The sequence below is a fragment of the Oncorhynchus gorbuscha genome, linkage group LG14 (assembly GCF_021184085.1).
Source record: "Oncorhynchus gorbuscha isolate QuinsamMale2020 ecotype Even-year linkage group LG14, OgorEven_v1.0, whole genome shotgun sequence".
NCBI classification, from domain to species: domain Eukaryota; kingdom Metazoa; phylum Chordata; class Actinopteri; order Salmoniformes; family Salmonidae; genus Oncorhynchus; species Oncorhynchus gorbuscha.
Window position 1 is genome coordinate 9,397,626 of NC_060186.1, and position 22,906 is coordinate 9,420,531.

General features: G+C 46.4%; 1 protein-coding gene across 1 annotated transcript in view; it reads right to left on the reverse strand.

The window, feature by feature from the left end:
* The window catches only part of LOC123994385 (ankyrin repeat and sterile alpha motif domain-containing protein 1B-like), a 509,344-nt gene that overhangs the window by 197,365 nt on the left and 289,073 nt on the right, over window positions 1-22,906 (reverse strand). Inside the window, 1 exon segment of the mRNA XM_046296905.1 lies at window positions 18,856-19,045. Coding sequence (XP_046152861.1) covers window positions 18,856-19,045 — 190 coding nt within the window.

Below are 22,906 nucleotides of genomic sequence, written 5' to 3' on the forward strand. Positions count from 1 at the left end.
GACAGCAACACAATTAGACTCAACCAAATCATGAGAAAACAAAAAGATCATTACTTAACACATAGGAAATCATTAACAAAAAATAAACTAAGCAAACTAGAATGCTATTTGGCCCTAAACAGAGAGTACACAGTGGCAGGATACCTGACCACTGTGACTGACCCAAAATTAAGGAAATCTTTTACTATGTACAGACTCCGTGAGCATAGCCTTGCTATTGAGAAAGGCTGCTATAGGCCGACCTGGTTCTCAAGAGAAGACAGGCTATGTGTTCACTGCCCACAAAATGAGGTGGAAACTGAGCTGCACTTCCGAACCTCCTGCCCAATGTATGACCATATTAGAGACACAAATTTCCCTCAGATTGCACAGACCTATAAAGAATTTGAAAACAAATCCAATTTTGATAAACTCCCATATCTATTGGGTGAAATACCACAGTGTGCCATCAAAGCAGCAAGATTTGTGTCCTGTTGCCACAAGAAAAGGGCAACCAGTGAAGAACAAACACCATTGTAAATACAACCCATATTTATGTTTATTTATTTCCCTTTGTACTTAGCTATTTACACATAGTTACAACACTGTATATAGACATAATATGAGTGTAATGTTTACTGTTCATTTCACTTTTGTTCATTATTTATTTCAGATGCTTCGGCAATGTAAACATATCTTTCCCATGCCAAAAAAAACATTATTGATCTAGAAAGAAAGAACAGCGGAGGTGAACGGAGGTAAAGAAAATTTACGGAGGAGAGAAGACTGTTCAGCCATGAATCAAAAATGATCCATCCATATAAACACAGCATGAGTCAGATGAAGGAGAGAGAGACCTCAACTTGGACAGACAAATCTCTCTCTCTGTATTCTGTCCTCTGTGTAGGTGTGTCTTACCTCAGGTCACCTCCTAGCGTGGACTAGGCAGCTGTTAATCCATACTGTCAACTGTCCATCTGTTATGCCATTACTGTCAAACCTTGCTACTACCTGGCTTCACATACATACAGACTTACACGACTGAAATATGCTTACAAGTGCACACCCAGTCTTACAAGTGCACACCCAGTCTTACAAGTGCACACCCAGTCTTACAAGTGCACACACCCAGTCTTACAAGTGCACACACCCAGTCTTACAAGTGCACACACCCAGTCTTACAAGTGCACACACCCAGTCTTACAAGTGCACACACCCAGTCTGACAAGTGCACACACCCAGTCTGACAAGTGCACACCCAGTCTGACAAGTGCACACCCAGTCTGACAAGTGCACACCCAGTCTTACAAGTGCACACACCCAGTCTTACAAGTGCACACACCCAGTCTTACAAGTGCACACCCAGTCTGACAAGTGCACACCCAGTCTTACAAGTGCACACCCAGTCTTACAAGTGCACACCCAGTCTTACAAGTGCACACCCAGTCTGACAAGTGCACACCCAGTCTTACAAGTACACACCCAGTCTTACAAGTGCACACCCAGTCTGACAAGTGCACACCCAGTCTAACAAGTGCACACACCCAGTCTGACAAGTGCACACACCCAGTTTTTACAAGTGCACACCCAGTCTGACAAGTGCACACCCAGTCTGACAAGTGCACACCCAGTCTTACAAGTGCACACACCCAGTCTGACAAGTGCACACACCCAGTCTTACAAGTGCACACACCCAGTCTTACAAGTGCACACACCCAGTCTTACAAGTGCACACACCCAGTCTGACAAGTGCACACCCAGTCTGACAAGTGCACACACCCAGTCTTACAGGTACACACCCAGTCTTACAAGTACACACCTAGTCTGAGACCTGATAAGGCTCCTGTTGCCCCACACAGCATACCTGCAAACCTCGCGGTACATGCATGGGCGCACACACACACACAGAGGCGTAGTCTTCCTGTTGACAGTTACAAACACACATTAATACACATACGCTACAGTGGTAAGGTCACGTGCTTGTGAATGAGACTTTATTTACTTTATTGTACTGTATTTACAATTCCAGAAACGGAGTTAAACCAACACATAATGGCCCTCCCACCCACAACAATGTTATTCTACCACTCACAGGAAAGAGAGAGAGAGAAGGATGAAAAGGGATGACGCAAAAAGGCGAGAGAATGCCCTTTTCTCCTCTCTCTTCCTGTCCTGCCCTCTTACCTTGCCTTTCTCATCTCTTCCTGTCCTGCCCTCTTACCTCGCCTTTCTCATCTCTCTTCCTGTCCTGCCCTCTTCCCTCGCCTTTCTCTCTCTCTTCCTGTTCTGCCCTCTTCCCTCTTTTCTTTTCTTCCTGTTCTGCCCTCTTCCCCTGTTCTGCCCTCTTCCCTCTGCCCTCTTTCTTGTCCTCTCTCTTCCTGTTCTGCCCTCTTCCCTCGCCTTTCTCCTCTCTCTTCCTTCTGCCCTCTCGCTTTTCTCCTCTTTCTTCCTGTTCTGCCCTCTTCCTGTTCTGCCCTCTTCCCTCACTTTTCTCCTCTCTCTTCCTGTTCTGCCCTCTTCCCTCACTTTTCTCCTCTCTCTTCCTGTTCTGCCCTCTTCCCTCACTTTTCTCCTCTCTCTTCCTGTCTTTCTTCCCTCCTTTTCTTCCCTCCTGTTCTGCCCTCTTCCCTTTTCTCCTCTCTCTTCCTGTCCTGCCCTCTTCCCTAACCTTGTCTCCTCCGTCCTGAGCAGGTGTTGTGAGTGATTGCACGCCCCCGCCCCCAGCGGGATTAAACAGGACACGTTTAATTGCTTGTTAACAAATGTTTACTGCACCGTACTGAGCAGCCACCCGTTTCCTGCCAAGTATAGACCTCCATTACTCTGAGGCTGCTGTCGGAGATACACTGGGCTGGAAGGAGGGAGAGACAGAGAGAGACAGGAGGGAGAGACAGAGAAAGGAGGGAGAAAATGATGGGGGAACTAAGGGACAGATCACAAGATGGCAGGGGTAGAGAGACATATCACAAGAGGGCAGGGGGTGGAGACTGACAGATCACAAGAGGGCAAGGGGTAGAGACTGACAGATCACAAGAGGGCAGGGGTGGAGACTGACAGATCACAAGAGGTGGAGACTGACAGATCACAAGAGGGCAAGGGGTGGAAACTGACAGATCACAAGAGGGCAGGGGGTGGAGACTGACAGATCACAAGAGGGCAGGGGGTGGAGACTGACATATCACAAGAGGGCAGGGGGTGGAGACTGACATATCACAAGAGGGCAGGGTGTAGAGACAGACAGATCACAAGAGGGCAGGGGGGGAGTGACCAATCACAAGAGGGCAGGGGTGGAGACTGACAGATCACAAGAGGGCAAGGGGTGGAGACTGACAGATGACAAGAGGGCAGGGGTGGAGACTGACAGATCACAAGAGGGCAGGGGTGGAGACTGACCGATCACAAGAGGGCAGGGGTGGAGATTGACAGATTACAAGAGGGCAGGGGGTGGAGACTGACAGATTACAAGAGGGCAGGGTGTGGAGACTGACAGAGTGAAAAAATAAGTCAAGATTGTGTGAGAGAGATATAGAAAGAGAGCATGAGAGAGAGAGAGAGAGAGAGAGAGAGAGAGAGAGAGAGAGAGAGAGAGAGAGAGAGAGAGAGAGAGAGAGAGAGAGAGAGAGAGAGAGAGAGAGAGAGAGAGAGAGAGAGAGAGAGAACGCGAGTACGATAGGAAAGTATTATAGCAGTAGAAAGGCAGTATTCTCAGGGTAGTCTAAGAGGGAACATTGAATCTCTGGTGCAAGTCAGCAGCAATGACCAATATACCCACAATCACAACTCCCATAATCACAAAAAGATTGCAGTGACCAAAACTCCAGTTGATTCTCCGAACAGTTTTGGCTGTTTCTAGAACTGTGACTGTGCTACAAGATACACTGATAAACTGACTCTCCACCATGGAATGAAACTGACCAAACGATCAAGGTTTTTTCAAAAGACATTTTCTAAAACAAAAAAATCAACACAATATGAGTTCTGTCAGTCCATAGAGAAAACCCCAGACATGCATGCACATACTGGTAGACATGCACACGCTCAATTTCATTACATTTCTAATACATTGGGGTCTCCTGTCTAGGGGGGACGACAACATCTGATACAATCTTGTTTATTTTTCTATCTCGGGCGCGGCGACTCGTTGAGCTTATTAAAAACTACAGAGCAATATCAGACGTGTCTGTCATCCTTTAGATGAAAGGGGCCTGTCCGGCTGCTTTCTGAATTATGATTTCTGGTGGTGCTAGGCTAAAGGCGCTAGGCTAATGGTGCTAGGCTAATGCTACACTAACAAACTACTTGATGTAAAAAGGTCTTCTAAGTGAGAGACTTCTGCTAATGTAGCAGGAATTCCTTGGTCTTATCTGAGCTCTGATGCTTTTGTTAGTGCCCAGAGCTAGTGCCTTAGCTAGAAACATTAAAAAGCCATAACCTAGCCTGCAACACAGTTATAGTGTTACATGCTACAAGCAATACATATCTTCCATTTAAAGTGCTAGCATCTCACTAACAGGAGTAAACAGGTCTTCCATAGCTGCACCAGTCACCTCAGGGGGGAGAAGAAAGATGAAAGTAGACTCTGGTTGTTGTGTAGGCTACATTCTTTCATGTGTGATAGCCATGAGAATCGATCGAGTCCACCTAGACTGAAAGAGGAACCACAGGGACTGTGAGGAGATATTGAATTCACACTTTCATTCTTGCTCGATGTATGCTGGAATATCACCACGGCAACCAATTTATCTCCCACTGGCAGTGGGTAACCCGTTTTGTTGTCGAGTGATATAAGGAACAAGAGTTTGATTTTTGGGGGAATGATGTAAAAGAGACAATTAATATTACTTTGCCACACCAGGCACACACACTCTCTTTCAAACACAAACACATCCTGTAGCTCAGTGAATAAAAATACAAATAAAATACACTTATGACAGAAAAATTAAGAAATATCAGAATGAGCTATTTCAGAGTCTGGTATATATACGGTGGGGCAAAAAAGTATTTAGTCAGCCACCAATTGTGCAAGTTCTCCCACTTAAAAAGATGAGAGAGGCCTGTAATTTTCATCATAGGTACACTTCAACTATGACAGACAAAATGAGAAAAAAAAAATCCAGAAAATCATATAGTAGGATTTTTAATGAATTTATTTGCAAATTATTGTGGAAAATTAGTATTTGGTCAATAACAAAAGTTTATCTCAGTACTTTGTCATATACCCTTTGTTGGCAATGTTGCTGGTATTTCGGCCATTTCCTCCATGCAGATCTCCTCTAGAGCAGTGATGTTTTGGGGCTGTTGCTGGGCAACACAGACTTTCAACTCCCTCCAAAGATTTTATATAGGGTTGAGATCTGGAGACTGGTTAGGCCACTCCAGGACCTTGAAATGCTTCTTACGAAGCCACTCCTTCGTTACCCAGGCGGTGTGTTTGGGATCATTGTCATGCTGAAAAACCCAGCCATGTTTCATCTTCAATGCCCTTGCTGATGGAATGAGGTTTTCACTCAATCTTATGATACATGGCCCCATTCATTCTTTCCTTTACACAGATCAGTCATCCTGGTCCCTTTGCAGAAAAACAGCCCCAAAGCATGATGTTTCCACCCCCATGCTTCACAGTAGGTATGGTGTTTTTTGGATGCAACTCAGCATTCTTTGTCCTCCAAACACAATGAGTTGAGTTTTTACCAAAAAGGTCTATTTTGGTTTCATCTGACCATATGACATTCTCCCAATTTTCTTCTGGATCATCCAAATGCTCTCTAGCAAACTTCAGACGGGCCTGGACATGTACTGGCTTAAGCAAGGGGACATGTCTAGCACTGCTGGATTTGAGTCCCTGGTGGCGTAGTGTGCTACTGATGGTAGGCTTTGTTACTTTGGTCCCAGCTCTCTGCAGATCATTCACTAGGTCCCCCCGTGTGGTTCTGGGATTTTTGCTCACCATTCTTGTGATTATTTTGACTCCATGGGGTGAGATCTTGCGTGGAGCCCCAGATCGAGGGAGATTATCAGTGGTCAAGTGGTCATTCTCTCTTTCTCCCCTTACCCATCTGTCTATCGCCTCCTTTGAATTCCATGCTGTCACAGTTACTAGCCCTTTCAAGCTTAACATCCTTATCATTTATCGCCCTCCAGGTTCCCTCGGAGAGTTCATCAATGAGCTTGATGCCTTGATAAGCTCCTTTCCTGAGGACGGCTCACCTCTCACAGTTCTGGGCGACTTTAACCTCCCCACGTCTACCTTTGACTCTTTCCTCTCTGCCTCCTTCTTTCCACTCCTCTCCTCTTTTGACCTCACCCTCTCACCTTCCCCCCCTACTCACAAGGCAGGCAATACGCTCGACCTCATCTTTACTAGATGCTGTTCTTCCACTAACCTCATTGCAACTCCCCTCCAAGTCTCCGACCACTGCCTTGTATCCTTTTCCCTCTCGCTCTCATCCAACACCTCCCACACTGCCCCTACTCGGATGGTATCGCGCCGTCCCAACCTTCGCTCTCTCTCCCCCGCTACTCTCTCCTCTTCCATCCTATCATCTCTTCCCTCCGCTCAAACCTTCTCCCACCTATCTCCTGATTCTGCCTCCTCAACCCTCCTCTCCTCCCTCTCTGCATCCCTTGACTCTCTATGTCCCCTATCCTCCAGGCCGGCTCGGTCCTCCCCTCCCGCTCCGTGGCTCGATGACTCATTGCGAGCTCACAGAACAGGGCTCCGGGCAGCCGAGCGGAAATGGAGGAAAACTCGCCTCCCTGCGGACCTGGCATCCTTTCACTCCCTCCTCTCTACATTTTCCTCCTCTGTCTCTGCTGCTAAAGCCACTTTCTACCACGCTAAATTCCAAGCATCTGCCTCTAACCCTAGGAAGCTCTTTGCCACCTTCTCCTCCCTCCTGAATCCTCCGCCCCCTCCCCCCCCTCCTCCCTCTCTGCAGATGACTTCGTCAACCATTTTGAAAAGAAGGTCGACGACATCCGATCCTCGTTTGCTAAGTCAAACGACACCGCTGGTTCTGCTCACACTGCCCTACCCTGTGCTCTGACCTCTTTCTCCCCTCTCTCTCCAGATGAAATCTCGCGTCTTGTGACGGACGGCCGCCCAACAACCTGCCCGCTTGACCCTATCCCCTCCTCTCTTCTCCAGACCATTTCCGGAGACCTTCTCCCTTACCTCACCTCGCTCATCAACTCATCCCTGACCGTTGGCTACGTCCCTTCCGTCTTCAAGAGAGCGAGAGTTGCACCCCTTCTGAAAAAACCTACACTCGATCCCTCCGATGTCAACAATTACAGACCAGTATCCCTTCTTTCTTTTCTCTCCAAAACTCTTGAACGTGCCGTCCTTGGCCAGCTCTCCCGCTATCTCTCTCTGAATGACCTTCTTGATCCAAATCAGTCAGGTTTCAAGACTAGTCATTCAACCGAGACTGCTCTCCTCTGTATCACGGAGGCGCTCCGCACTGCTAAAGCTAACTCTCTCTCCTCTGCTCTCATCCTTCTAGATCTATCGGCTGCCTTCGATACTGTGAACCATCAGATCCTCCTCTCCACCCTCTCCGAGTTGGGCATCTCCGGCGCGGCCCACGCTTGGATTGCGTCCTACCTGACAGGTCGCTCCTACCAGGTGGCGTGGCGAGAATCTGTCTCCTCACCACGCGCTCTCACCACTGGTGTCCCCAGGGCTCTGTTCTTGGCCCTCTCCTATTCTCGCTATACACCAAGTCACTTGGCTCTGTCATAACCTCACATGGTCTCTCTTATCATTGCTATGCAGACGACACACAATTAATCTTCTCCTTTCCCCCTTCTGATGACCAGGTGGCGAATCGCATCTCTGCATGTCTGGCAGACATATCAGTGTGGATGACGGATCACCACCTCAAGCTGAACCTCGGCAAGACGGAGCTGCTCTTCCTCCCGGGGAAGGACTGCCCGTTCCATGATCTCGCCATCACGGTTGACAACTCCATTGTGTCCTCCTCCCAGAGCGCCAAGAACCTTGGCGTGATCCTGGACAACACCCTGTCGTTCTCAACTAACATCAAGGCGGTGGCCCGTTCCTGTAGGTTCATGCTCTACAACATCCGCAGAGTACGACCCTGCCTCACACAGGAAGCGGCGCAGGTCCTAATCCAGGCACTTGTCATCTCCCGTCTGGATTACTGCAACTCGCTGTTGGCTGGGCTCCCTGCCTGTGCCATTAAACCCCTTCAACTCATCCAGAACGCCGCAGCCCGTCTGGTGTTCAACCTTCCCAAGTTCTCTCACGTCACCCCGCTCCTCCGTTCTCTCCACTGGCTTCCAGTTGAAGCTCGCATCCGCTACAAGACCATTGGTGCTTGCCTACGGAGCTGTGAGGGGAACGGCACCTCAGTACCTCCAGGCTCTGATCAGGCCCTACACCCAAACAAGGGCACTGCGTTCATCCACCTCTGGCCTGCTCGCCTCCCTACCACTGAGGAAGTACAGCTCCCGCTCAGCCCAGTCAAAACTGTTCGCTGCCCTGGCCCCCAATGGTGGAACAAACTCCCTCACGACGCCAGGACAGCGGAGTCAATCACCACCTTCCGGAGACACCTGAAACCCCACCTCTTTAAGGAATACCTAGGATAGGTTAAGTAATCCCTCTCACCCCACCCCCCCTAAGTTTTAGATGCACTATTGTTAAGTGACTGTCCCACTGGATGTCATAAGGTGAATGCACCAATTTGTAAGTCGCTCTGGATAAGAGCGTCTGCTAAATGACTTAAATGTAATGTAAATGTAAATGTCTTGTATGCCTTCCATTTCCTAATAATTGCTCCCACAGTTGATTTCAAACTTCAAACCAAGCTGCTTACCTATTGCAGATTCAGTCTTCCCAGCCTGTTGCAGGTCTACAATTTTGTTTCTGGTGTCCTTTGACAGCTCTTTGGTCTTGGCCATAGTGGTGTCTGGAGTGTGACTGTTTGAGGTTGTGGACAGGTAGCTTTTCAACCCCAGAGCTGACAAGGTACAAATCTGTCGTTCTGCCCCTGAACAGGCAGTTAACCCACTGTTCCCAGGCCGTCATTGAAAATAAGAATGTGTTCTTAACTGACTTGCCTGGTTAAATAAAGGTAAAATAAAAAAATAAAAATACTGATAACAAGTTCAAACAGGTGCCATTAATACAGGTAATGAGTGGAAGACAGATGAGCCTCTTAAAGAAGAAGTTACAGGTCTGTGAGAGCCAGAAATCTTGCTTGTTTGTAGGTGACCAAATACTTATTTTCCACCACAATTTGCAAATAAATTCATTTAAAAAATCCTACAATGTGATTTTCTGGATTTTTTCTCATTTTGTCTGTCATAGTTGAAGTGTACCTATGATGAAAATTACAGGCCTCTCATCTTTTTAACTGGGAGAACTTGCACAATTGGTGGCTGACTAAATACTTTTTTGCCCCACTGTGTGTGTGTGTGTGTGTGTGTGTGTGTGTGTGTGTGTGTGTGTGTGTGTGTGTGTGTGTGTGTGTGTGTGTGTGTGTGTGTGTGTGTGTGTGTGTGTGTGTGTGTATGTATATATATATATATATATATATATATATATATATATATATATATATGTGTGTGTGTGTGTGTGTGTGTATATATATATATATATATATATATATATATATATATATATATATATATATATATATACACACACACACAAGGGGATGGGGCACACAGGAAGATTGGCGGAGGTAGGGTTTAGACCTGAGCCAACTCCTCCTGCTTACCGTGGGGAGCGTGTGACGGGTCAGGCACCGTGTTATGCGTTGATGCACAGAGTCTCCAGTGGGCATTCATAGCTGGGTGCGCTCTGTTCCAGCTCCTCGCATTTGCCGCGCTAGAGTGGGCATCCAGCCAGGACGGGTTGTGCCGGCTCAGCGCTCCTGGTCTCCAGTACACCTCTTCGGACCAGGATATCCTGCGCCCGCTCTACGTACTGTATCGCCAGTACGCCTTCACAGCCCAGTGAGTCCTGTGCCAGCTTCCGCACGTATCAAGCTAAAGTGAGCATCCAGCCAGGAAGCATTGTGCCATCTCTACGCTCCAGGTCTCCAGTGCGCCTCCACAGTCCAGTACGTCCTGTGCCCCCTCTCCGCACTCGCCCTGAGGTGCGTGTCACCAGCCCGGTTCCACCTGTACAGGTCCCACGCATCAGGTCTCCAGTGCGCATCCACAGTCCAGTATGTCCTGTGCCTCTTCCCCGCACTCACCCTGAGGTGCGTGTCATCAGCCACCTCTACCGGTCCCACGCATCAGACCTCCAGTGCGCCTCCACAGTCCAGAGCTTCCGGCAACGGTCTCCAGTCCGGGGCCTCCGGCGACGGTCCCCGTCCGGGGCCTCCGGCGACGGTCTCCAGTCCGGGGCCTCCGGCGACAGTCTCCAGTCCGTGGTCTCCAGCGATATTGTATAGCTTCACGTTTCGTTTGTTATTTTGTTAGTTTTTTCTGTGTTCATTCTTTTAATAAAGAGAATGTACGAATACCACGCTGCGTCTTGGTCTGATCCTTTCAACCAACGTGACAGTATATAAACTTTGACTTCAACCTTATACACACATACACATTTAAAGGCGTTGTTTGTATGTAAACATCATTAAAATGACCAGTGTTATATGACTAGAATACAGTATGTACATTGTATACAGTGCCTTCAGAAAGTATTCATTCCCCTTTACTTTTTCCACATTTTGTTGTGTTACAGTGTGAATTCAAAATGGATTAAATAAAATAGCACATAATGGCAAAGTGAAAACATTTATTTTTGAATTTTAGAAAATGTATTGAAAATGAAATACAGAAACATCTCATTTACATAAGTATTCACACCCCTGAGTCAATACTTTGTAGAAGCACCTTTGGCAGCGATTACAGCTCTGAGAGCTTTCCACACCTGGATTGTGCAACATTCTTTTCAAAATTCTTCAATCACTGTTAAATTGGTTGCCGATCATTGCTAGACAACCATTTTCAAGTCTCTCCATAGATTTTCAGAAGATTTAAGTCAACATTTGTAACTTGGCCACTCAGGAACATTCACTTTCTTTTTGGTAAGTAACTAAGCAAAAGTGTAGATTTGGCCTTGTGGCTTGGGTTATCGTCCTGCTGAAAGGTGAATTAATCTCCCAGTATCTGGTGGAAAGCAGACCGAAACAGGTTTTGCCTGCACTTATCTCCATTCTGTTTCATCCAGAAAACTCCCCCATTGTTAATGATTACAATCATACCCATAACATGAAGCACCCACCACTGTGCTTGAAAAATTTGAGCGTTTTTGCAGTATTACTTAATGCCTTGTTGCAAACAGGATGCATGTTTTGGAATGTTTTATTCTGTACAGGCTTCATTCTTTTCACTCTGTCAATTAGGTTAGTATTGTGGAGTAACTACAATGTTGTTGATCCATCCTCAGTCCTCCTATCACAGCCATTAACCTCATTAACCATTAACTGTTTTAAAGTCACCATTGGCCTCATGTTGAAATCCCTGAGTGGTTTCCTTCCTCTCCGGAAACTGAGTTAAGATGGACGCCTGCATTTTTGCAGTGACTGGGTGTATTGATACAGCCCCCAAAGTGTAATTAATATCATGCTCAAAGGGATATTCAATTTCTGTTGTTTTTTTGGACATATTTACCAATAGGTTGCGAGGCATTGGCATTGGTCTTTGTGGTAGAATCTGTGTTTGAAATTCACTGCTTGACTGAGGGACCTTACAGATAATTGTATGTGTGGGGTACAGAGCTGAGGTAGACATTCACAAATCATGTTAAACACTATTATTGTACACAGAGTGAGTCAATGCAACTTCATATGTGACTTGTTAAGTACAAATTTATTCCTGAACTTATTTAGGCTGACCATAACAAAGAGGTTGAATACTTACTGATGCATTATATTTCATTTTTTAAATTGTAATTAATTTGTAAAACATTTTGAAAAACATAATTCCACTTTGACATTATGGGATATTGTGTGTATGCCAATGACCAAAAAAATCTAAATTCAATTCATTTTAAAACCAGGCTGTAACACAGAAAAATTTGGAAAAATCAAGGGGTGTGAATACTTTCTGAAGACCCTGTACATGCCTATGGGAATGTGTGTGTGCCCTGAAGATAATATGTGTGGGTTCTGTGCAGTGCATTCCCATTGGTGGTTTAAAGGTAATCAGTGGAGTCTCTTAATGACATTGCTGGGCCCGGCCATCCGCTGACAGTGCCTCAGGGGGAGACAGAGAGCTGCATGTACCACAACATCATAGAGGAATGTGGGGCCGTCACTGACGGACTGCTTTCCTACCTTAACCTGCCCTGTCCGGCCATACACTGTTTTGTTCTATACTATTGCGTTCTATACATATCTACCCAAATATATTTGAGTTAGTGCAGTTCAACAACTGTTGTTTTTCTCTACAAGATCTTTGCCATGCGTTGGTTAGCCATGCTTTGGTAAGCCATGCGTTGGTTTGCCATGCGTTGGTTTGCCATGCGTTGGTTAGCCATGCGTTGGTTTGCCATGCGTTGGTTTGCCATGCGTTGGTTAGCCATGCGTTCGGTTGCCATGCGTTGGTTAGCCATAGCGTTGGTTAGCCATGCCTGATGGTTAGCCATGTGTTGGTTAGCCATGCGTTGGTTGCCATTCTGTTGGAAAAGCCATTCGTTGGTTTGCCATGCTTTGTAAGCCATGAGTTGGTTAGCCTGTAAGAGGCTCTAGCCATGCGTTGGTTTGCCATAACTTGGAGTCAGCCATCCGTAAAAAGACCTCAGCCATGCAAGATTACAGAAAGACCATGAGAGAATTCATTAGCCATCGTTGGTTTACAATGCATTGGAGAGAAAGATAGCGTTGGGAAGCCAAGAGACCCATTTGGTTAGCCATGCGTTGGTTTGCCATGCATTGGTTTGCCATGCGTTGGTTAGCCATGCGTTGATTAGCATAGAAAACCTCTAGCGTTGCCTGATGGTTTGCGATGTGTGAAGGGGTTGGAATGTCTTCTGTGGAAAAGTTCCATTCCTCTCTACTCTACTGAACTGCCCTCTATTCTGTTCAACTGTAAGAGGCTCTAGACATGAGTCACCATAACTTGGAGTCAGTCAGTCCATAAAAAGACCTCAGAGGAAGATTACAGAAAGACAAAAGTGAGAGAATGACAGAGGAGTCCTCTTTTGTTCTTCAATACATGTGGGAGAGAAAGATAGAGGGAAGAAGAAGAGACAGACCATTAGGCAAAAACTGGTTGACTCAACGCTGTTTCCACATCATTTCAACAAACACAATTCAATGTGATGACATTTAATCAATGTGGAAAACTGATTGGATTTGCACAAAGAGGCATCAACGTAAGGGAACTTCCTCTTTTTTTCACCTAACTTTCAACCTAAATCCAATGACATGGTGAATTCTTCTTGTTGATTTCACGTGTAATTCACCTTAGTTGACAACTCAACCAAATGTAAATCAAAATGAGATGTTGAAATGAGGGGCAGACAGGCAGGTCAGTTAGAGTCTAGGAAAGAATGAATCCATACAGCAGCACCAAATACACACACATGCTATAGACCAATCAGAACCCTGCTAATTGTAATTACAAAATCATGGACAGAGCAGAAAACGGTGCGGGAAGCGCAGCTTGACAAAACAAGCGTTTCTTTAGAGAGAACGTGTGATCAAAAAGGGTCTGGTTCTCTTTAATAAAACTCTTCATTAGAATCTCAGTGGGAGATAATAGCACTGCTTTATTACTGCCTTGGTGCTAGCTGGGGGGTCTCTCTTCCTTGGTGCTAGCTGGGGGCTCTCTCTTCCTTGGTGCTAGCTGGGGGCTCTCTCTTCCTTGGTGCTAGCTGGGGGCTCTCTCTTCCTTGGTGCTAGCTGGGGGTCTCTCTTCCTTGGTGCTAGCTGGGGGTCTCTCTTCCTTGGTGCTAGCTGGGGGCTCTCTCTTCCTTGGTGCTAGCTGGGGGTCTCTCTTCCTTGGTGCTAGCTGGGGGTCTCTCTTCCTTGGTGCTAGCTGGTCTCTCTTCCTTGGTGCTAGCTGGGTCTCTCTTCCTTGGTGCTAGCTCTCTCTTCCTTGGTGCTAGCTCTCTCTTCCTTGGTGCTAGCTGGGGGTCTCTCTTCCTTGGTGCTAGCTGGGGGCTCTCTCTTCCTTGGTGCTAGCTGGGGGCTCTCTCTTCCTTGGTGCTAGCTGGGGGCTCTCTCTTCCTTGGTGCTAGCTGGGGGCTCTCTCTTCCTTGGTGCTAGCTGGGGGCTCTCTCTTCCTTGGTGCTAGCTGGGGGCTCTCTCTTCCTTGGTGCTAGCTGGGGGCTCTCTCTTCCTTGGTGCTAGCTGGGGCTCTCTCTTCCTTGGTGCTAGCTGGGGGTCTCTCTTCCTTGGTGCTAGCTGGGGCTCTCTCTTCCTTGGTGCTAGCTGGGGGCTCTCTCTTCCTTGGTGCTAGCTGGGGGGCTCTCTCTTCCTTGGTGCTAGCTGGGGCTCTCTCTTCCTTGGTGCTAGATGGGGCTCTCTCTTCCTTGGTGCTAGCTGGGGGCTCTCTCTTCCTTGGTGCTAGCTGGGGGCTCTCTCTTCCTTGGTGCTATCTGGGGGCTCTCTCTTCCTTGGTGCTAGCTGGGGGCTCTCTCTTCCTTGGTGCTATCTGGGGGCTCTCTCTTCCTTGGTGCTAGCTGGGGGCTCTCTCTTCCTTGGTGCTCACTCACATCCACAGAATTCACACACCCATCTTCCTCGTTGAGATACGCCCCTATTGGAGAAAGCCAATAGCCAGTCTTGGTCAGATTTTCATTCTGCTGATGTTCTGGTCTGTTGTCTGTGATGATGTCATCTTGTAAAGTGTACCTTGAATTGACTGCCTCATTCAAAGGAGGTGTACAATGTGTGATTTTCTACACGTAGCCACACAGCAGACAGAGGTAGAGTGTGGTGACAATTGGAGGGGCAGTCATATAATTGAATATAAGTGAGGACAATCAAAGTCCCATAAAACACTGGTCTATTCCGGTCTGTTCAGAACATGGTGTACAGGCCAAGATGGAGGAGTCACTCACCTACATGCACGAACACACATACTAGTTGGTACAAATACACACACGCACAGAGGATAAAAGAGCCACAAGGGACCAAAAGGCTGATGGTGTGTGTCCAGGATTAATGGTGGTCTTTGGAGTCCCTGCTGCCCCTGTGACTTCTTATAGTTATTTGTCCTGTTTCGCTGCATGTAGAACTGGGTAACCTGTACGAGTGCGAGGTGTGAAATGGAAATGTGTTTTTTGCGTATCCCAACTCCCCCAGACACCCTCGGAGAGTGGGGCCACAGCCATGTGTGTCTGTGCTTGTGTGTGTGGTTGCTGAATTTGTGTGTGTGTCTGTGTTTGTTAGTGTGTGTGTGTGTGGGATTAACTCAAGGAAGGGCGTAAGAAAGGAAGGAAGGGCATAAGAAAGGAAGTAAGGAATCTTTAAGAAAGAAGGAGGGGCAGTTGTAGGTGTTCTAAAATAAGACAGCAAATCAACCACACCGCTGTAGACTTCATATTTACATTACAGCACTTCCTGTGTACACAGTTGATTTACATCCTGTTTACCTGACATTGTGGTATAAAAAAGAGAAGTAAATGAGGTTTAAGACCACTGCTGTACCGTATGTTACTGTTGTCCTTCTGTCAAAAGAAAACAAGTCCAGGCTTACACAGGAAAGCGCACACACACACTAAGGCTGCTGCAGTCACCTGCTGCTGGAATGGTACTGCAGTGTTGACATGCCAGAGGGAACATCTCTGCCTGCCACAGCAAAACGAGCAAAACGTTACATAAAGGTTCTTCTGAAACATCCACTCTACCACCTACAGATGCTAATGCTACTCCAGCTATAAATAGCCAGCTTTCTGCCGCCCACCCACGCAGGTGGCTTACACCTACCCTGTAGCACAGGGGACGTTGTGTAAATGTTTGGTCAGTGTTGATCCAGCGTTGAGCCACTGTTTGGCTAGCACAGGAGAGCTTTTGAAAAATGAGAGAGGGATGGAGGCAGGAAGGTAGGAAGGAGACATTTTACGGTTGGGCGGAAAAATGTATTTACCTCTGTCTCACTCTGGCTTTCTCTCTCCCCCTTCTCTCCCACTTCTTCTGTAGTTTCTTTTTTTCTCACAATCTCTCTCCTCATACTCCCTCTTTTTTTCATTCTCTTTCACTTATTCCCTCTCTCCTCTTCGATAATGCTCCCCTCCTCTCTCGCTTCCCCGATCTCTCTCCATCTCTCGCTCTCCACTTGATGTATCCAGCTGTACATGTATAAGCCTCATGTGCTTGCTGTTGCCACGGCAACAACACAAGGGACCTTATAAAGCTATTAAATAGAGAGCAGGAGGGGAGAGGAGGAACATTCATAAAAAAAAGAAGGAAAATGGGCACAGATCTATTCCTGGAGTTGGACCTGGGGGCTGTTGACGGATAGAGGGATGCTGGCGAAAGAGAGGACGAGAGAGAGAATGAGATAGACAGTTGTTTCTCTGGTGGCGCGTTGTGATGTATCAGATTTGATGTGCCAGCCAAGTTTGCTGGTGTCTGTTGAATAGTGGAAATGGAGTGTGTGCGCCCACATGTTTACACATTCGTGTGTGTGTGCGAGTGTATGTGACTGTATCTGTGGTAATAAAAGGTGGCTTAAATTTGTTCTGCTTAAAGCTGCAATGTGTCACTTTTTGGGCAACCCGACCAAATTCACATAGAAATGTTAGTTATAGATCTGTCATTCTCATTGAATGGGTTTAGAGTGTTGGGCCAGTAACCGAAAGGTTGCTAGATCAAATCACCAAGCTGACAAGGTACAAATCTGTTGTTCTGCCCCTGAACAAGGCAGTTAACAAACTGCTCCCTGGGTAGGCCGTCATTGTAAATAAGAATTTGTTCTTAATGGACTTGCCTCGTTAAATAAAGATTAAATAAAAAATAAATAAACAAAATTGAAAGCAAATCTAAAAAGTGGTTGATCTGTTCTATTTCTATGCTTCCCATTCATAAGTTTTCATTTTGCGTCTTTTAATTTCGGCTTCAAACAAACTGAAAATAAAATATTTTTGGTTATTGAAAAGATATTTCACAGTGGTTTACACGATACAATGCTTCTCTACACCCTCTCAGCATTGCTTGTTTTGTCACATAAACGGGTAGTAGGTGAACTATTCACATTCTTGCAACCAGGAAATGACAGAGTGATTTCTGTATATTGCACCTTTAACTGCATGTACAACTGGGTAACCTGTATGAGTGTGGGGTGTGAAATGGAAATGTCCCCTGAGACACCATGGGAGAGTGGGGTCACAGCCAGGGATGTGCAGCTAGCCTCTGATCTGCTTCTTCATAAATAACCAAATGAGACATGATACACACACACGCCTGATAATCACCTCTGTTTCACATACAAAAAGATAAACACATACACACTTGATCATGGTCTCTCTCTGAATACAACTATGGAGAAAGAGAAGGACATACTGTTGTCCTCTCTTCTACTCTCTCCTCTAGTCACCTCTCCTTATCTCTCCCCCTGTCTCCTCTCTGTTGAGATGTGGGTGGGTGACAGCCACGTCACCTGGTAATCATCACTGCGACACACAGGAAATAGAGAATAAAGTCACACACACAGGCTAGACGCCGTTGCCCACGGCCGGGGGGAAGGGTGTTAACATTTACATTTAAGTCATTTAGCAGACGCTCTTATCCAGAGCGACTTACATTAAGTGTCTGTGTGTGTATGTGTTGCAAAACTTTCAGCGGGTGCTTTGAAGTGGGAGTGTCTTGGTTCTATTGATAACTAAATACTACACCTGAGGATGGTCTATTAAAATCAGGTGAGGTTAGCTTATTACATGAGCTCATTCTGTGCCATGGCATTGTTGAATACTTGTTTCTGATTGGCCTGAAGGGCATTCTAGAGCGTGCATTATTTCCCTATGACGCATAGTATACAGTATTTGCACGGTAGAATTCAATGGCTATTAATCATTCTCACATGTTCTATGTTTGAGCTGCTATTGAAAGCAACATCACACACGCACGCACATGCGCGCACACACACACACACACACACACACACACACACACACACACACACACACACACACACACACACACACACACACACACACACACACACACACACACACACACACACACACACACACACACACACACACACAGTCACCAATGCACACACGCAGCACAGCACTGTTTGTGTACAGTAGATCTGAAATGACTGGACAGGACTAAACAATAACATTACATTCCCACCAGTTGGAGGGCAAGGTGAGGTTGGTTCAATATTTCTTACGTTACATCTTTCCATTCCTCTCAGATCTACAAGAACACCTGCAAGAGGTGGATAGAGGGCAGAGGTTGGTTTGACTTTGGATGACACCTATGTAAGATGGTTGGACCAGAGAATGATATTGCATGAAGAACGTCACTGATCCAGACCTTATCTACAGCTGAGTTACCTCTGGCTGATTTCAGGTGTCACAAAAGCCAGACAGAATCAATCTATCGCCGAGATGTCATCCCTCCCTCGCCCTTCAAGGTCTCTGTGAATGAGGACGCCAGAGAGAAAAAGAGAAAAAGGCCTAGAGGTAAAATGCGAATAAATTAAATAAAGACTAGAAAATTGTGTCCAGATGGAAACTTCCAGATCCACTACACGCAAAGGGAATAGGAAGGAAGAAGATGGATAAACATTCCCAAAAAGAGTGAAAATCTCTAGGGAAAAGACAATTTCATAGGGGCTAATTGGCTGTTTCCAGTATTTGTCCAATTAAATCTCGCTGACATGATCCCTCATTCTCTACAAGTCATGCTATGTCCAAAATCTGTCCCTGGGTACCTGTGGGGGGGCAGTCGTCATTGGAGCCAGGTGAGTCCTGGTTGGGGCTGACTGGCGGGCTGGCAGGGGGGCTGGTGCTGAAGCTGGCGTAGCCCAGGGACGAGCTCACCTCAGAGGGATCACAGCTGTGGTTGACTGGCCTCTGGTTCTGGACATCCAGGGAGGAGGAGAGGGAGGTCCGCTGTTTGGGCTGGAGGGAGAGATGGAGACCGCAAGAGAGGAGAACAAAGGCAATGTTAGCAGATGTGGCTAAGTATTGTGATTGTGTGTGTAACTTTTGCCACATAAGAATTCAGTACCGTGCTGCAATTCACTGGTGTGACGCTGAGAATTACAATATGTTTTTTGTTCAATATAGAGGGACATGTGAAAGTACCCCGTGAGCTGTGCACTGGAGGAGCAGGACTCTTGGAAAAGAACACAGGAATTATTAAGTGAGGATTACCTCCACTTCCTCTCACATCAGCACAAAGGTCCAGGTCTCATGACACACTCATTAGCCTGCCTGTGTGTGTGTGTGTATTTTTCAAGGAGTGTTTGCATGACTTCACAATAACTGTACAACACCTACATGTACACACACACACACACACACACACACACACACACACACACACACACACACACACACACACACACACACACACACACACACACACACACACACACACACACACACACACACACACACACACACACACACACGAAATTCCAGAGGAAAACAATTGTAGTGAGAGAGTGAAAGCTGTAATGCAGACATAGATACAGACGCTTTACGCAACACACCATTTACAGCCAGCAGAATAACTTACTGCTGCTCTAGATTACTGTTCACACTCACATCGTATACACAAAACGCAGGCCAGTGTGTCTGCAAGAACTCAAGGTTTCCGTACTGAGAGTAAGAGGAAGGGGTCGATGTGGCAGGTGGTTAAGACAACGCCACATCAGGGGACTAAAGGTTCTGGGACAGTGACACATAGACAAAGCGACAGGTAGAGGTTGACGGGGAGAGACAAAGACAGCGATGGATGTCTTCCAAAGACATCCCTTTCTACCAGTGGACAGTGGGCCAAAGGGGAACACAACAGAAGCATCACTATCCTATAGAAAGTTAGGTTGCAATACATCAACGAGAAGTGATCAGAGTGACAGGCGGCGTACAGGGCCAATGGGGAATGAGATAGTTTCACTTGAGGCCAATAGGGAATAGTCAGAGTACGGTGAGAGGGCAGTGTCAGGTAGCATGGTAATCCATAGGGAGATGCTGACAGAATGTACAGTGCCGTGAAAAAATATTTGCCACCTTTCTGATTTTCTCTATTTTTGCATATTTTCGATACTGAATGTTATCTAATCTTCAACTAAAACATATTATTAGATAAAGGGAACCTGACTTTACAAAAAACCCATCTCATTCAAAAAGCTGACTCAAGATTGCCAAAAAGTACCTGGAAGCACTTGGATGATCATCAATACTCTTGGAAGAATGTTCTATGGACGGATGATTCAAAAGCATAACTTTTTGGTCAACATGGGTCCCATGATGCCTGGCGAAAACCAAACACTGCATTCCACAGTAAGAACCTTATACCAACGGTCAAGCAGTGGTGGTGGTGGTGTGATGGTTTGGGGATGCTTTGCTGCCTCTGGACCTACATAACTTGCTTTAATAGAAGGAACCATGAATTCCGCTGTGTATCAGAGAATTCTACAGGAGAATGTCAGGCCATCCGTCTGTGAGCTGAAGCTGAAGTGCAGCTGGGTCATGCAGCAAGACAATGATACAAAACAAACAATCAAGTCACATGAAAATGGCTAAAAATACACATTTGAAGTTTTGGAATGGCCTAGTCAAAGTCCAGACCTAATCCCAATTGAGGACTTGAAATGAGCATAATGTAATGGCACCGAAAAGGATGGCTGAAGTTTTACATGCTGGTAAGGTTGAGTGAGGTATTGCTCACCTGAGGTAGAGTACCTTATGATAAGCTGTAGACCACACTATCTACTAAGAGAGTTCTCATCTATATTTTTCGTAGCCATCTATTTACCACCACAGACCAATGCTGGCACTAAGACCTCACTCAACAAACTCTATACGGCCATAAACAAACAAGAAAATGCTCACCCAGAAGCAGCGCTCCTTGTGGCCGGGTACTTTAATGCAGGCAAATTTAAATCAGTTTTATTCCAAATTTACCAGCATGTCACATGTGCAACCAGAGGGAAAAAAACAACTCTAGACCACATTTACTCCACACACAGAGATGCAAACAAAGCTCTCGCCCGCTCTCCATTTGGCAAATCTGATCATAATTCTATCCTCCTGATTCCTGCTTACAAGCAAAAACTAAAAAAAGCAGGAAGTACTAACTCAATACGGAAGTGGTCAGATGACGGAGATGTTACAGGACTGATTTGCTAGCGCAGACTGGAATATGTTCTGGGATCATCCAAAGGCATTGAGGAGTATACCACCTCAGTCATCGGCTTCATCAATAAGTGCATCAACAACGTTGTCCCCACAGTGACTGTACGTACATATCCCAACCAGAAGCCATGGATTACAGGCAACATCCCCATCGAGCTAAAGGCTAGAGCTGCCGCTTTCAAGGAGCGGGACACTAATCTGGACGCCTATAAGAAATCCCGCTATGCCCTCAGACAAACCATCAAACAAGCAAAGCATCAATACAGGATTAAGATTGAATCATACTACACCAACTCTGACGCTCGTCGGATGTGTCCACTATTATGGACTACAAAGGGAACCCCAGACGTGAGCTGCCCAGTGACGTGAGCCTACCAGACTAGCAAAATGCTTTTTATGCACGCTTCGAGGCAAGCAACACTGAAACATGCAGGAGAGCAGGTAACCTGCCCAAATGATTACGGCCCCGTAGCACTCATGTTGGAAGCCATGAAGTGCTTTGAAAGGCTGGTCATGGCTCACATCAACAGCATCTTCCTGGATACCCTAGACCCACTTCAATTCCCATACCGCCCCAACAGATTCACAGATGACGCAATCTCCATCGCACTCCACACTGCCCTTTCCCACCTGGACAAAAGGAACACCTATATGAGAATGCTGTTCACTGACTACAGCTCTGCATTCAACACCATAGTGCCCACGAAGCTCATCACTAAGCTAAGGACCCTGGGACGAAACACCTCCCTCTGCAACTGGATCCTGGACTTCCTGATCGTGGACTACAGGAAAAGGCAGACCTAACAGGCCTCCATTAACATCAACGGGCTGTAGTGGAGCGGGTCGGGAGTTTCAAGTTCCTTGGTGTCCACATCGCCAACGATCGATCATGGTCCAAAGAGGGCACGACGGAATATTTTCCCCCTCAGGAGACTGAGGAGATTTGGCTTGGGTCCCCAGATCCTCAAAAAGTTATACAGCTGCACCAGAGAGCATCCTGAACGGTTGCATCACCGACAGGTATGGCAACTGCTTGGCATCTGACCGTAAGACACGACAGAGGCTCTAGTGAGTACGGTCCAGTACATCACTGGGGCCAGGCTTCCTGACATCCAGGACCTGTACAATAGGCGGTGTCGGAGGTAATCCCATAAAATTGTCAGACTCCAGTCACCCAAGTCATAGACTGTTATCTCTGCTACAGCACGGCACCGGAGCACCAAGTCTAGGACCAAAAGGCTCCTTAACAGCTTCTAACCCCAAAGCCATAAGACTGCTGAACAACTAATCAAATGGCCACTGGACTATTACCTCCCCCTTCCCATTTGTTTTGTACACTGCTGCTACTAGCTGTTTATTATCTATGCATAATCACTTCACCCCTACCTCCATGTACAAATTACCTCAAACCTCTAACTTGATCTATCCCCGCACACCGACTCGGTACCGGTACCCCCTGTATATCATTTTTTACTTGAGTTTATTTGGTAAATATTTTCTTAACTCTTCTTGAACTGCACTGTTGGTTAGGGGCTTGTAAGTAAGCATTTCACAGTAAGGTGTACATGTGACAAATAAAGTTAGATTTTATTTTATTTGAGCAGTTCATGCTTGAAA